General features: G+C 47.6%; 1 protein-coding gene across 2 annotated transcripts in view; it reads left to right on the top strand.

Moving 5' to 3' along the window:
- Positions 1-15254, top strand: part of Pccb (propionyl-CoA carboxylase subunit beta) — a 61146-nt gene that overhangs the window by 43946 nt on the left and 1946 nt on the right. For both annotated transcript variants that reach the window (XM_085689624.2, XM_048416945.3), the window contains 5 exons: positions 779-860; positions 7021-7144; positions 13851-13958; positions 14157-14257; positions 14600-14698. In XM_085689624.2, coding sequence (XP_085545750.1) covers positions 779-860; positions 7021-7144; positions 13851-13958; positions 14157-14257; positions 14600-14698 — 514 coding nt within the window. The remainder of the gene's footprint in view (positions 1-778; positions 861-7020; positions 7145-13850; positions 13959-14156; positions 14258-14599; positions 14699-15254) is intronic.

The following is a 15254-nucleotide window of genomic DNA, read 5'->3' as shown; positions in this document are numbered from 1 at the left end:
TTAAGTGACCCATAAGAAGTATGGATTCCATTTTCAATGGAGGTGGAGTCTAGTACCCAGCAGAGCTTTCTGGGAAGTTGGTTTGGTGTGGGCCATGTGACCTGGCCAAGGTCAGACCCTGTACTTGGGTGCACTTCTTGTGTGGGGGTCCCTGTAGTCCACCGCTGCCCACATGGGGCAGGAAGGACTGAGAGCCTGGTGCAGAGAGGAGGTTTGAGAGGTGTGATCTGCTGGATTCTCCAGTGAAGTGGGCACAAGCTCTAACTTGATCTCCTCGCCTGCCAAGGACAGAGCCACAGGTCAGGGTGTGACAGTTTGATCCCAGATGATTCCTTCTGTTCAGGGGTCTGTGGCTTTGCTGCTTAAAGGGGCTGTAGCTGGTTTACCTGGGGTGGGGGTGGGGGATTCTCATTGCTACTGCGGTTCCTTGCTCTTCTGTCCTAGATGCTGCAGGAAGTCAGAGGGGGTTCTCAGGCTTTGCCCTGCTATCTCCAGTGTCTCTTAGAGCCCATGCTGTGTCTCCAGCAAAGGAAACATTCCAGAAGGGCAAACGAAAGAGCTACAAGTGGGAGTAATCTTATTTTTTCCTGTTTTTTTTTTTTAAATCACATGAGTTGGTATTGTACGCAGGTTCTGTGTAACATGTGACGACCAAGGTGACTTCTGTGACCGTCCAGTGAGGTCACATCACCAGTTGGTGTGTCTTGCTTCCCTCATTTCCTTCTTGGCTCCCACAGGACAGTGGTTTCTATGCTGACTCCATTTGTGTCTTTTCCAGTGACCGCCTCGTTCCTGAGCTGGACACAATCGTCCCTTTGGAGTCAAGCAAAGCCTACGACATGCTGGACATCATACACTCAGTAAGCGCCCTGTCCTCTCTCAGCCTCAGCCGTGGTTATTGTGTTCTGTCTTAGCAGGATGGATCTGACTGGGTCTCAGTGTCAGCACAAGTGGGAAATGCAGTGGCCAGTGGCCAGGGACCAACAGGCAGGGTGTTCTGGTATGATTCAGTGGCTGTGACATCTTGAGGACTGAGATGGACTTGAGGGTTGGGCCAACAGAGCTCAGGGGATTTGGAAGGCACTGAAGTGCACAGAGTTAGTGCCATATCCTGACTTGGAGTGAGGCAGGGTTGATTCTTGTTGGGTGTTACTGTTAAGTGCTTCTAGTCCGGAGACCTTGTCTTCCTAGAGAGTAGGGGATCTGAGGCTTAGGATGCATGGTGCCTCTTCCTTCATGCAGCCGTGTTTTGGTTTGATCAGGGAAGGCAGCTGTTGGACTCTATGGGGCATTTGCAGGTGGCAGGTGTCTTTCTGCACACACACACACACACACACACACGGGGTGGGGAGAGAGAGAGAGAGAGATTCACCAGCAGTTCTTGCTTGGTGGAATGTCGATGGTTCTGTGTGCTCAGTCTGGCCTAGAGCCTGTGACCTGTGTCTTTTTCCTTATTCTGGGAGCCTGCAGGAATCAGGCATGGCCAGGTTACCCCTCCGCATGGCTGTGTTCTGTATCATTGATTAATAAATTTTACTATAAACTACAGGGAACGTTCACAAAAGGTTTTGAATGAGGGCAGAAAGAAAACATCAGATTTGATAAAAGAAAAATTACAAATAATTTGACTGGTGCAGTGGCCCAGCAGGTGGAAAGGTTCCAGCTGCCAAGCTGACCTAACTATGACCCCAGGACCTCCTGGTAAAAAGAGAGCTGGCTCCCACAAGTTGTTGTCTGGCCTCCATATGTACCCTGTGGTACATACACACACAGAAATGTCATAACAACAATTTGCAGAGATGCTGTGATGGCTGATCTTGGCTGTCAACGGGACTGCATCTGGAATCAGTTAAAACCCAAGCTGCCCGGAAGCCCTGAGAGGGATCTTCTTAATCAGATTATTGAAGCAGAAAGACTCACCCAAAATCTCAGCCACACCTCTGGTGCAGCCCAGATAAAGGACCTGGAGAAGGGGACATTGCCTTTGTCTGCCCCCCTCGGTCTCACTGGCAAGCTCACCTGTCCTGTTTCTGTGAACTGAACTGCCACCAGATCTTTAGCCTTTCTGTCATCAGGCAACCCTTGCTGGAACACCCAGACCACATCCCTCCCCATTTCATCTGTAGCTGTCTGTCTGTGTGTACTGTCAGTTCTGTTCCTTTACAGAACCTTGGCTGGCACAGCTGGCTCAGCGGCTAAGGTACTTGCCGCTCTACAGAAGATCCAGGTTTTGGTCACAGCATTCACATGACAGCTCACAGCCATATGTAACTCCAGCTCCCAGGGAGCCGATGACACCCTCTTCTGGCCTCTGAAGACACTGCACACACATGGCATATAATATGCACAGCGAACACTCATGCACATAAAAACAAATGGAAAATATTTTAAAATTATAAACAGTACTGCTCTAGACTATAGATGCTTATCTGCTAAAACAAAAGCTACCCCAATACCTGGAAAGAAATCTGTTAAACAGTTCCTGAAGGAAGATATGAACTAAATGGCAGAATTCTATTTTTTGTTGTTTTTTTGAGACAGGGCACTCTCTGTGTAACGACCCTGACTGTCTTGGAACTTACTCTGTAGACCAGACTGGCGTTAAACTCAGAGAGATCCACCTGCCTCTGCCTCCCAGGTGCTGGGATTAAAGGTGTGTCATTCATAGGATGCTAACCTCGAATGGAAACACTGTGTATCAAAACTTCTGGACTGTGGTTTAAACAGAAGAATATATATATCTTGAAACACTAAAAATGAGAGAAATGACTTGGCAAATTTAGTTCCCATCTTAAAAATATAGAAACCCTCCCCCAGAAAACAGCCCAAACATGTCACCACTACAGGTAAATGGAGAAACTGGTGATGTAGAAGGGAATCAGGGGCACACTTAAGCAATGGAGATGCATTCCTTACCATGGGTCAGTGTGAAGTGCCAGCTCTGCCTAAGTTTACAGTTTGAAGGCTGTCTGAATAAACACGCTCATAGAACAAGACAAGTGCAGACCTAGTTCACGGTCACTGGAAATGAGCTGCAGAAACTACACTGCGCGAGCCACGCCTGTGCTAAAGCTTACAACTAAAACAGCGAGAGACCAGCATGCAAATAGACCAGCAGAGTGGAACTGAAGAGCTAGAAATAGACCCAGGAGAGTTTTAGCAGATGGTAAAAATAGATTTGAGCCTAGGAGGAAGGTTGCTTTTCTTAATAAAAGATGCTGACAACTGGAGGCCACGTGGGAGGATACGGACTGTACGTCACGTGACTAAAAGAGGGGCAGCTGAATGTGGGTGGGAGGTTATGAACCGTATGTCATGTGACTAAAGAGGGCCGCTGAATGTGGGCCCGGAGGTTGTGATCTCAGCGCTTCGAAGGATGAGGCAGGAGAAGCCCAAGCCCCAGGCCAGCCTGGGCTCTGTAGTGAGATCTTGTCTATAAGAAAACAACATAGAAAACAAATTGCTCAGAATTCCATATGAACAGTAAATCCATGGGAACATTCCACAAAAGATAGGTGAATCTCTCTGTGCTCTTAGAAGGAAGAGAAGTGATTTTGAATTGAGATTCATATCTACTTCTGTTCAAAAAAAATAACTCCACCGTTCATGGAAAGAAGCATAAATGCCAAAGGGCATTGAACTGGGAGAAAACATTTTTCATATCTGAGAGTATGGATATCAGGACACAAATTCCTACAAATCAAGAAAGGCCAAAATGGATAGCAGAGTCATCTAAGAACAAACAGAAACATAAAAAAGACAAAAATGGCCCTTAAGCATACGAGAAAATGTTTAAGACCAGTCATCATGGTAGAATTCCGGGCAGGTGGCTAAATGGTTAAATGGTTCTCTTGCTATTTGACTATGAGGGCCTGAACTTGAATTCCCAGAGCCTTGCTCTTCCGGACATGTAACAGGTGTCTGTAATTCCATCTAATGCTCCAGATGGTGGTGCGGGAGAATTATCTGTATTCTGTCAATCATGTATTTTAATAAAACGCTGATTGGCCAGGCAGGAAGTATAGGCGGGTCAACCAGACAGGAAGTAGAGGCGGAGCAATGAGAACAGGAGACCGCTAGGAAGGAGGAAGCCCATTCCTCCATTCCTGCCCGGACCACAAAGAAGCAAGATGTAACCTGCCCCCGCTGGAAAAGATACTGAGCCACATGGCTAACACAGACAAGAATTATGGGTTACTGTAAGATGTAAGAATTAGTTAATAAGAAGACTGAGCTAATGGGCCAATCAGTTTTATAACTTATGGAAATCTCTGTGTGATTTTCTTGGGACTTGCCGGCTTTGGGGTACCAGGCGGGACAGAAACCCCAACAAGCCGGTTGTCATGTTACAAGATAGGAGGTGGATTCAGGGGAGTCTCTTGAGGCTCAGGGACTGGCTCCCTGGTGTACATGGTGGCCAGCAAGAGACCCTGCAGAAACAAGCAATGTCCTGAGTTAGAGGGCCATGCCTTGATAAAATGAATTACACTGAGTTATTTCTTGTATGCCAAATTGACCAGAAGTGAAGTTTGAATGCTATCTTTTGGTGAGCCTGTGGGAAGCAGTCCCTCTCCTACTCTGCTGGTAGGGGAAGCTGGCATCATACAGGACCAAGATAATAGTTCAGAAATTGCCTCTCTAGGAATTTTTCCAGCATGTACAGGCCCAGAGTATGAAAGCATAGACACCACAGTTTGTAATCACAAGATACACAGAACATAATGTACAGGTTTGGAAAGGATGAGGCGGTGGCTGGGGTGTGCCTGCCAGGAGTGAAGTGGTACACTTCCCAGACATGCGGAAAGCGTCAATACTGTGTTGCCGTCCGCATTAAAGACAGGAAATTGTCACCCATGCAAACACAGGCCAGAAATACACTCAAAGCAGATGGTGGGTGGGTGGGTTAGTGACTCTGAAGTTGTAAGCAGAGTCCCCGAGAGAGTAACTAGAAACGAGGAAATGTCTTTAGTCTCACAGCTTCAGGAGAACGTGCTGGCGACTGACGCAGGCTCACGTCAAGGTGGGCGGGGTGGGTGGGCATAGAAGTGTTCCGGAAAGACACATCTCCAGTGACCCCCTCACCCTCCACCTTTACCCCCATCACCAATGCTGGCGTACTCTGAGGAGATCCCTCTGCTCCTGGGCTCAGAGTACTGAAATCTATAGCTCTACAGACACTTTTGCAAACATTCACAGCCATGAGTTTTGCTAATCTCATGGGTGCTTGTTAGTCCAACCAAGTTGACAGTTAAGATTATTCATACGGGCTGGGCGGTGGTGGCGCATGGCGGTGGTGGCGCATGGCGGTGGTGGCGCATGGCGGTGGTGGCGCACGGCTTTACTCCCAGAGCTCAGGAGGCAGTGGCTGGCAGATTTCTGAGTTTGAAGCCAGCCTGGTCCACAGAGCAAGTTCCAGCACAGCCAGGAGCACCAAGAAAGAAACCTTGCCTTGAAAGGCCAGCAACAAAGATTAACCGTCATGTGGGAATATAGTCAAAAGAATGGGAGAGAGAGACAATATTAAACTATATGAACTTTTGATGTAGTTAAACATAAAATGACTTAGGAGGGATGGTATGTATTTGTTGGTTCTGGAAATTAAACTTGCTCACGCATGCTGGACAAGTGCTCTACTGTTGAGGTATATTTCCAGCCTAAGTGAGTAAATTTTGATTATCTATTTTTTTTTCTTGAGATAGTCTCTCTCTATAATCCTGGCTGTCCTTGATCTTACCATGTAGACCTGGCTGGCCTCAAACTCACAGAGATCTTACCTCTGCCTACCAAGTGCTGGGATTAAAGGTATGTGTCACCACACCTGGCACTAGACACCAAAATTTTGATAAAGAATAGAAGAAATGCTTATTGGTTTTATTGGAAAATCTGTTGACTTGGTTGAGGAGAACCCAAGCAGGTTGCACCATTAGAGGACAGAGTGACATCATTGCCACTTGATGTGAGCCACTTAGACATCACCATGATATCCCAAAGATGAAGTCATCAAACAGCTGAGCAGGAAGGCACTCACACCCGATAACTTACTCTTTTGACTTCAGAGATGTTATGAGGGCTGCTGAATACTGTTGCATGAGAAAGTCAAAGGGACCAGAGACAGGGTCGCTAAGCGTGCCAGGTGCTTGAGTCTGTGTGCGGTGGTGTAGCGACAGTTAGTGCTGCACACTGCCCTTGTCTGCCTTATAGGTCACTGTGCTTATGTCAGGGAGTTTCTGTGTGCTTAGACAGCACGAGACTCAGATAAAAAGCATGTCTGTGACTTAAATGATTCAAGGAACTTGATCTGCATGTATGAAAATCAGACCATTGTGGAGAGAGATAATGGTAAGAAAATGCTAGTGAGGAGTGTGTGTGTGTGTGAGAGAGAGAGAGAGAGAGAGAGAGAGAGAGAGAGAGAGAGAGAGAGAGAGAACATAAGTGCAGTGTCTGTGGAGGCCAGAGAGGGTGTTGGATCCCCTGGAGCTGGAGTTGAATTGGTTGTGAGCTGCCCAATATGGGTGTTGGGAACCAAACTCGGGTCCTGTGCAAGAGCAGCAGATGCTTTAAACCTCTGAGCCGTGTCTCCGGTCCTATTGTTCTATTCTTGATGGTGTTTGGTTGGTAGATTGGTTTTTCGAGGCAGGGTTTCTCTGTGTAGTCCTGGCTGTCTTGGAACTCGCTCTGTAGACCAGGCTGGCCTCGAACTCAGAGATCCTTCTGCCTCGCCGGATTGATCAGATGCTAGGTTGAAAGGTGTGCACCACCACCACCTGGCTGTCCTTAACATTTTTATTTAAGTTTGAAATTGTTTCATGCAAATTGCCACAATGAATGCCAGATTTGTATTTTAGATTTTTTTTACAATAAGCTGTGTTGTGTGAGAGGGTCCCTCTCCACCCGCAGCTACACAGGAGAGGGAACTGTGCTGAGTTGGGCTTATGTTTTCTGTGTAAGGCTATCTGCGGTTATTATCATAATATTTTTGTCTCAATCATTCTGAGCTCAGGAGGAAATTTATTCCTACAGGTGATTGATGAGAGAGAGTTTTTTGAGATCATGCCCAATTATGCAAAGAACATTGTTGTTGGCTTTGCAAGAATGAACGGGAGGACCGTTGGAATTGTTGGCAACCAGCCCAAGGTGGCCTCAGGTAGGACATGGGCCCCAGAAACCTCTGATTGGGTTTGGACACCAGGGCTGCTTGAACTTTTGGTATTTGTGTGCCTTAACCCTTCCATGGCCAGAGAAGAAGCTCAAGGTATGTGGTGACGGTGTCTTTCTCTTAGCATTAAATATTTCCAAAGCTCCTTTCACAGCTGTCTCAGGGTTCCGAGACACTGTTCCTTCTCAGATCAGAAGGTCTGTAATTTTAAGGGTGGCTTTCTGTTCTCCCTTGTTGAGGGTACTGGTGTCTTCCTTGTGTCTCCAGTGGCTTTGTCACTGACTCGGTGACAGGGCCAGATCTGAGTCCTAGCTGGCTGAGGGGATCTCTTCCCAGCTGTGCCAAATGGTGGGGACCGTGGGTGGACACTGCTTCTCTTCACTGTCCTTCCTTAGTCTGGAAAACAAAAATCAACGTCACTGTCAACTGGGTGTGGTAGTCAGGACAGTAGGCAGGGCGAAACAGGAGAACCCTGAGCTTGCAGAGCAAGACCCTGCCTTAACAGGAATAGCAGCAGCAGTAGATATCACACAACATCAGCATTTATTGCGTTCTCTGTGGGCCACATCACTGCTGCTCCCAAAACCTTTTAAGACCTTAGGCACATGCTTGTGCCTGCAGACAGCAATCTCCAGCCACTCCTGCTGCAGCTTTCGGTCATTTGAGTCCACTTGCCTACCTACCCACCTGCCTACCTATCTACTTCCGTCCGTCCATCCGTCCGTCCGTCTGTTCTTCCCTTCCTCCCTCCATTTCTCCCTTCATCCATCCATCCATTCATCCATCCATCCATCCATCCATCCATCCATCCATCTTCTTTCCCCTTTCTCTCTCTCTCTTTCAGACAGGCTTTCCCTGTATATACCTGGCTGGCCTCAAACTCATAGAACTCCACCCGCCTCTGCTTCCTCAGCACCCAGTACTGAGGTTAAAGGTGTGTGCCACCATGTTTGGGTTGCTCCTATGTCTTCTCTAAGCATTATATGATTTTAGCCCCTATGCTTTGGTTTGATTGAATGCAAATTAATTTAGTGTGTGGTGTGTGGTCCAGCTTAGTTCTTCAGCATGTGGAAATCCAGTTATCCCTGTTTTGAGATTTGGGTTATTTTCATCATGAAAGGATATGCTGACTGTGTTTTTTTTTGGGGGGGTTCTGTTTTTTAAATAGACTTTATATAAGTAAACTGGAAAAAAATCGTGTGTGTGTGTGTGTGTGTGTGTGTGTGTGTGTGTGTGTGTATTTGGTGGGGGTGCACATTTGTTCATACTTTCTTTCACACTTTCTATGGACACTATTCTGAGCTGTAGCTGTCATTATTCAAGTTGATGTACTTGTGTGTGTGTGTGTGCTTTTTATATAATTGTTGTTTGAAACACGGTTTCTCTATGTAGCCCTGGCTGTTCTGGAACTCACTGCATAGGCCAGGTTGGCCTCGAACTTACAGATTTACCTACCTCTACCTCCCAAGTGTTGGGATTAAAGGCGTGTGCCATCACTGCCCCTTAGTTCCTTATTGTATTAGCTAGTAGAATATCGAAAAGTAGTTGAATGGGTTCTCCCCAACAGCCTTGGCCGACTTTGAACTCATTATGTAGATGAGGCTGGCTTCCACCCGCTGTGTCTTCCTGCCTTGTCTTTGCTGGGCCTGATTTCCTGGAAGAGCCACTGTTCACTATGGGATATGATGATGGCTGAAAGATGTTGGTAGATGTTTTTTAGACTTTTTTATCTTGTTTTTTAAAAATATTTATTTATTATGTATACAATATTCTGTCTATGTGTATGTCTGCAGGCCAGAAGAGGGCACCAGACCTCATTACAGATGGTTATGAGCCACCATGTGGTTGCCGGGAATTGAACTCAGGACCTTTGGAAGAGCAAGCAATGAATGCTCTTAACCACTGAGCCATCTCTCCAGCCCTTTGTAGATATTCTTTTTTTTTTAACTTTATTTTATGTACATTGGTGTGAAGCTGTTAGATCTCCTGCAACTGGATCTTCAGACAGTTATGAGCTGCCATGTGGGTGCTGGGAATTGAATCCGGGTCCTGGAAAAGCAGTCAGTGCTTTTAACCACTGAGCCATCTCTCTAGCCCCTTGTAGATACTCTAAAAAATCTGTAAAACCCTGCTCTATTTCTAATAGGCTAAGGGGCTTTTCCCCTTTTATTTAACTTGGATCATTGGATATTGTTGAATTCTTTCCCCGCATTTATTTATGTGGGGATGGCTTTTTCTTTAGCCTGTAATTTGACAGATTATGATATTACCTCTTCCCAGTGGCTGGACCAGACTTGCTTCCCTGAGGTAAATCTCGTGTTGCTGTGATATGTCATTCTCACTCTCTGCTGTCTTTCACAGTGTTCTGTTGGTCTTTTTGTGTGCTGGTGAGGGATGCCGATCTGTGGTTGTCTTTTTCTGGTGTCTTTGGTTTTGACATTAGGAACGGCAGCTGTCATGAGTGAGTGAGGTAGTATTCTCTCTGCTTTCATCTCTACAAGATCGTAGAGAAACGGTAAAGTTCATCGCTGACGCCCGTCAGGCCTGTCTGGGCTTCATTTGTTTTTAAAATGATGGTGGGAAGAAAAGGCAGAGTTCCAAAGCGGATAGCAATGACCCTGGCTGTTTGTCACTGTAGACTCCCTGTCTCTATTCTTCAGATTGTTGAGTCGTGCTTGGCCTCCGCTCTCCCTTCCCGGAGCACTTGTGAAGGTCTTAATGCAGAGTATGTGTAGGGCAGGGGTTCTCAGCTTTCCTAATGCTACGACCCCTGAATCCAGCTCCTCATACTGTGGTGATTCCCAACCATAAAGTCATTTTTGTTGCTACTTCAGAACTGTAATGTCGCTACTGTTAGGAACCATAATGTAAATATCTGATATGCAGGATGGTCTTAGCACCCCAGTGAAAGGGAGGTTCAACCCCCAACGGGGTCACAACCCACAGGTTGAGGACCACTGGTCTAGGGTAGTGAACTCTGTAGCCTCCCTGTTTATCCTGTGATGTCATCACTTTTCAGTTTTCCTTCCCCTTTGAAGCACTGTGGGTACAGAATTCTTAGTGCCCTTCATTCTGCATTTAAAATATATGATCTGTCGTCTGACCTCCACCACGTGCAGAAATAGCATTTGACAGTCTAATCGAAGACCCGCTGTGCACAGGAGTCCTATCTCTTGCAGCCCTGAGGGTTCTCTTGGTCCTCCAGTGTTTCACTGCAATCTCCCAGTCCAACTGTCTGAGTTTATCCTGCTTGAGTTTAGAGCTTCTGGTTTTTGTAGCTTCATGTCATATCAAATCTGGGGAGCCATCAGATGCTTGTACAAATCTTAAGCCTTTCTCTCGGTGTGCCCCCGCTCCTGGCGTGCCGTATCCGCTGAATGACTTACCAGTTACCTTATGGGTCTGTGAGGTGTGCGAGGTTTTCAGTTGTTCCGTCTCCAGTCCTTGTTCCACCAGCTCAGGTGTCCTGCTGAACTGAACCCTCTAGAAGATTTCCTCTTCACTCCTGTGATTTTCAGCTCCAGAATCTTTTTTTTAAGATTTATTTATTATGTATACAGCATTATGCCTCCATGTATGCTCACATGCCAGAGGAGGGTGCCAGATCTCATTACAGATGGTTGTGAACCACCATGTGGTTGCTGGGAATTGAACTCAGGACCTCTGGAAGAGCAGCCAGTGCTCTTAACCACTGAGCCATCTCTCCAGCCCCCTCCAGAATCTTTTAGGTTATTTTTTATAGCTTGTCCTCCCTGGTTTCCTCATTGTGTTTGCATTGTTTCCCTGATTCCCTTTGTTTATTGCCATGCTTTCCTTTATCTCCTTAATGTCCTTAAGACTGTGGTGTACTGTAATGGAAACGTACATGCAGCACTTAGGAGTCAGGCAGATCTCTGTGAGTTCAAGGCTAGCCTGGTTTATAAGCAAGTTCCAGGACAGCCTAGGACTACTCAGTGAGACCTTGTGTCAAAAAAGACTGTTGATTTAAATTCTCTGTCTAGTGCATTCAGTATTCTTGCTTTCTTATGAACAATTCTTTAAGTTTGAAAAGCGATAATTTCCCCCTAAGTACATTATTTCTTGACTTGTTGGGAGACAGTCTCACTAAGTAACCCCGTGTGGCCGCAGACTCGCTGTTCCTCCTCCCTTGGGCCCTTGAGCTTCTGGGATCCCAGAATGCACCAGCAGCTCTTATGGCCGCAGCACACCCAGCCCCTTGCAGTTTCCCAGTTCCTACAGGGTAGGAAGGCCAGCCTCACATTGACCCCATTTAGCATTGGTCTTTGTTACGTTGTTGGATGTGGTATTTGTCCAAGGACATCTCCTCTTGGGTATTTTCTAGAGACTTTCTTTTCTTTCATTTACTGTATGCGTACAGGTATTTTGCCTGCATGTATGTCTGCACTACATGCTACCGTGCCCGTAGAGACCAGAAGAGGGATGAACAGAAGGCACTGATCACCTACACTGGAGTCACAGTGGGTTTTGAGCTTCTATGTGGGTGCTGAGAATCAAACCTGGATCCTCTGGAAGAGCATCTCGTTCTCTTAACCATCGAGTCATCTCTCCACCCTAAGACCATATTCTTTGTCGTGTGTGTTCATCTTTTGTCACACGCATGCACCAGCTGCCCGTAGGCTGTGGTCAGCTAGTATTATGACATAATTGTTTTTGAAGACCAAGAACCAAACAAAAGAAGAAAGCACACAAGGAAACCAAATGTCCTAACTTCGTTTGCAATGCATTTTCCTTTGTATTGACATTAGGGTATTTTCTCGTTTTCTCAGGCCTCTTACTGTGTTTCTGGGTCTAGACCTGCAGGTGCTTCCTAAATTCCCTGCACACAGCTACTGATGAGTGCGTGAGTTCACGAGGGAACCCTTTCCTCGGCTTTTTCCTCCCAGGCAACTCTGTTCACTGGGTCAGGCTCAACTACTGTCTTGAAACGTTTTTGCTGCAGTTATTTGTATGTGGTGGTGCACGTGTGTGAAGTCAGAGGACAGTCTGTGGGGGTCACGTCTCTCCTCCCACCACATGGAACTGAGCTTCAGGCTTGGTGGCAGGCGCCTTCCCTTCCCATGTGTCTGAATGGCTGCCAGCTGCTGCCTTTGGTCGGTGGATCCGAGAACTTTTCCTCGCTGCTCTCCAAACTGGCTGAGTCCTAAACCGCGTCCGCCCAGCAGCTGTGCCAGCTGAGAGCGGACTCACACATCTGTAAACAGAGTCGGCTCTGTGTCCTCCAGAACCAGGGAGAGCAGGCTTGTGCTTCAAGCTGGAGATTGTACACATTGAAAACGCATGTAGTTATAATGTAAACAGTGATACACATGCTGGAGATTATACGCATTGTAAATGCATGTAGTTATAATGTAAACAGCAGCACACATGCTGGAGATTATACACATTGAAAACGCATGTAGTTATAATGTAAACACGGACATGCACGACTCTGGGCAAGGATCGCAGCTTAGTGGTAGAGGCCTACCCCGCCTCCACAGGCTCTGGACTTGAGATCCAGTACCTACCCTCCCCCCACCCCTAGGAAGCCCAGCTCTCAGGTTCTCCTTGAGGTGGGCTCTGGCAGTGTGAGTGACACACACTCCCGTGATCTCCTAGGACAGACGCCATTATTGCAGTGTGCTTTCTGAGGGAGCCCTGCTTTGGGATTTTTAGGTCTGTTGACTCCCAGGGTCTCTGTGTACTTTAGATATGAGTCCCTTGTGGAACTGTGAACTTTTTTCTTGATTTGTGGCCATTTAATTTCTTTCTTCTTTTTTCCCAGCAGGGGGTTGAGAGGAGGGAAGGGTATCAGGGTCTTGCTATATAACCGTAGTGGCCAGGAACCTGTCAGTTATACCAGATGGGCCTTAAACATGTGATGCTCCTATGACCTCAGCTTTCCTGTTGCTGAGACTGAAGCATGCATGACCACAGCTGGCCCTTACTCATTAAAAATATTTCATATGTGTGGGTGTTTTACCTGTATATGTGTACCACGTGTGTGCCTGGTGCCAGTAGGGTCAGAAGGTGGCATCTGATCCCCTGGATGCTGGCTGTGAGCCGCAGTGTGAATGCTGGGAACCCAACCTGGGTCCTCTGGAAGAGCAACCAGTACTCGTAACCACTGAGCCATCTCTCCTTCCTTTCTTAATGGTTTCCTCTCATGCATAGCATTTCTGAAAATCTGGTAAAGTTCCAACTGGTCTCAGAGAAAAGTCTGAAAGCCCCTTGAGTGTAAGTTGGGGACTTACTAGTTAGTTCCTGCTAGTGGCCTGCTCAAGCCTCCTACAGTGCTGTAGGAGGTGGTGATGCCCCTACTTTGCAGGTGAAGAGCCTCATGCTCTAAAGGTAACTTCCCGAGGGCGATGAACCACAGAGCCAGAGTCCAGCTCTGCATTCTCCAGAGCCACTCTGAGTGACAGCTTCTGCTGAGAGTCTCCTTGGGGCAAACCAGGCTGAACTTGGGCTGACTGCCCTTCAGCCTCTGGGAAAGAGCTTGCCCAGCTGTCCCAGGCTGCGGCATTTTACCACTGATGCCAGCACAGCCTTGTTTGCCTGGCAGGAGTTCTCCTGATGTCAGTCAGATGAACCTGTGCGGCCTCGGAAGCCAGGCCTGGGTGCCTGATGGGGGCATATTCCCTCTGTGTGTGGTGCTGTGTCTAGAGCTTCCAACAGACAGTCTCTCTCCTCGTAGGGTGCTTGGACATTAATTCATCTGTGAAGGGGGCTCGTTTTGTCAGATTCTGTGACGCGTTCAACATTCCGCTCATCACTTTTGTTGATGTTCCTGGCTTCCTGCCTGGTGAGTCCAGCACAGGTGGGGTTGGCGAGGTGGCTGCGTTCAGTGTGGCTCTCTCACAGACCCCACGGCTCTGACTCGTCTGTCTTCCGTTGTCCAGAAGATTGAACCTTGTGAGGACTGGTCCTCTCTGAGGTTGTCACAGACATGAGACTTTGCAAGGGCTCTAATGTTACCTGCTGACTCTTCCTCATGACCTAGGCACAGCACAGGAATACGGTGGCATCATCCGGCATGGCGCCAAGCTGCTCTATGCATTCGCCGAAGCAACCGTGCCCAAAATCACAGTCATCACTAGGAAGGTGAGGCCCTGCCCTCCACACCTGTCCCTAGGAGCTTGCTCCTAGCAGCATGGCTGAGGCGGTCTGCCGTGAGGTGACCTGGTCTGGAAGGAGATGTGCCTCTCGCTCACTCCTGTGAAATGTCTAGAGGGCTCACCCTGCAGTATATGTTACAGGGGTGTCCATGGTGTCCCAGCAGCAGGGACAGCCGGCAACAGCAGGTGGTGTGGGCTGTAAGGGTCTTTGGACTTAGACCTTGCGGGGCCATAGGGCATGACTCCATTTCCTTTGGCTTTCTGGAGTGTTTGGGGGATATGATTTGCTTGTTTCTGACATTGACACTCAGCATTTGGTTTGTTCTAGGCCTATGGAGGTGCCTATGATGTCATGAGTTCCAAACACCTTCTTGGTGATACCAACTATGCCTGGCCCACAGCCGAGATTGCAGTTATGGGTGCCAAGGTAAAGCCATCTAGCAGCACTGGGCCCAGGAACTTTCCTGATAAGAGTCTAAATCCTGGAAAGTCCCCTTCCTAGCCAGTCCACCTCCTGACTTCCCAGTGACAGGCACATTGATTGGTGTCTTCATGCAGAGGAAAGGTTGGCTTTGAAAGGGACCCAGGGAGAGAGCAGAGTCAGCTGAATTTACCTGTGGGACAGTTTCTCACCACCTCATCTCATCTGCTGGGGTGTCCCAGCTATAGCTACCCAGGGGGCCAGCCTCCAGACTGGTTGGATACTCCCTTGACCTCCTGCACAGAGTCACCCCTTTCCACCCACTAGAAGCTAAAGTTCTGTCTTTGGTGGCTCTCTTGTGGCTTTGAAAGAGCTATCAGGGTTGAGCCAGGTGACTCCAGGTTTCCAGAGTGTTCCCACTCGAGGGCCAAGCCTTCCACATGAGTTCTTCAGGTCAGTGTCTTAGTTAGGGTTTTATTGCTGTAAAGAGACACCATGACCATGGCAACTCTCAAAAAGGAAAACGTTTAACTGAACTAACTTACAGTTTCAGAGGTTTAGT

This window comes from Myodes glareolus, chromosome 4 (genome assembly GCF_982192425.1).
Source record: "Myodes glareolus chromosome 4, mMyoGla1.1, whole genome shotgun sequence".
NCBI lineage: Eukaryota > Metazoa > Chordata > Mammalia > Rodentia > Cricetidae > Myodes > Myodes glareolus.
This window is presented reverse-complemented; position numbering and strand designations above follow the sequence as displayed.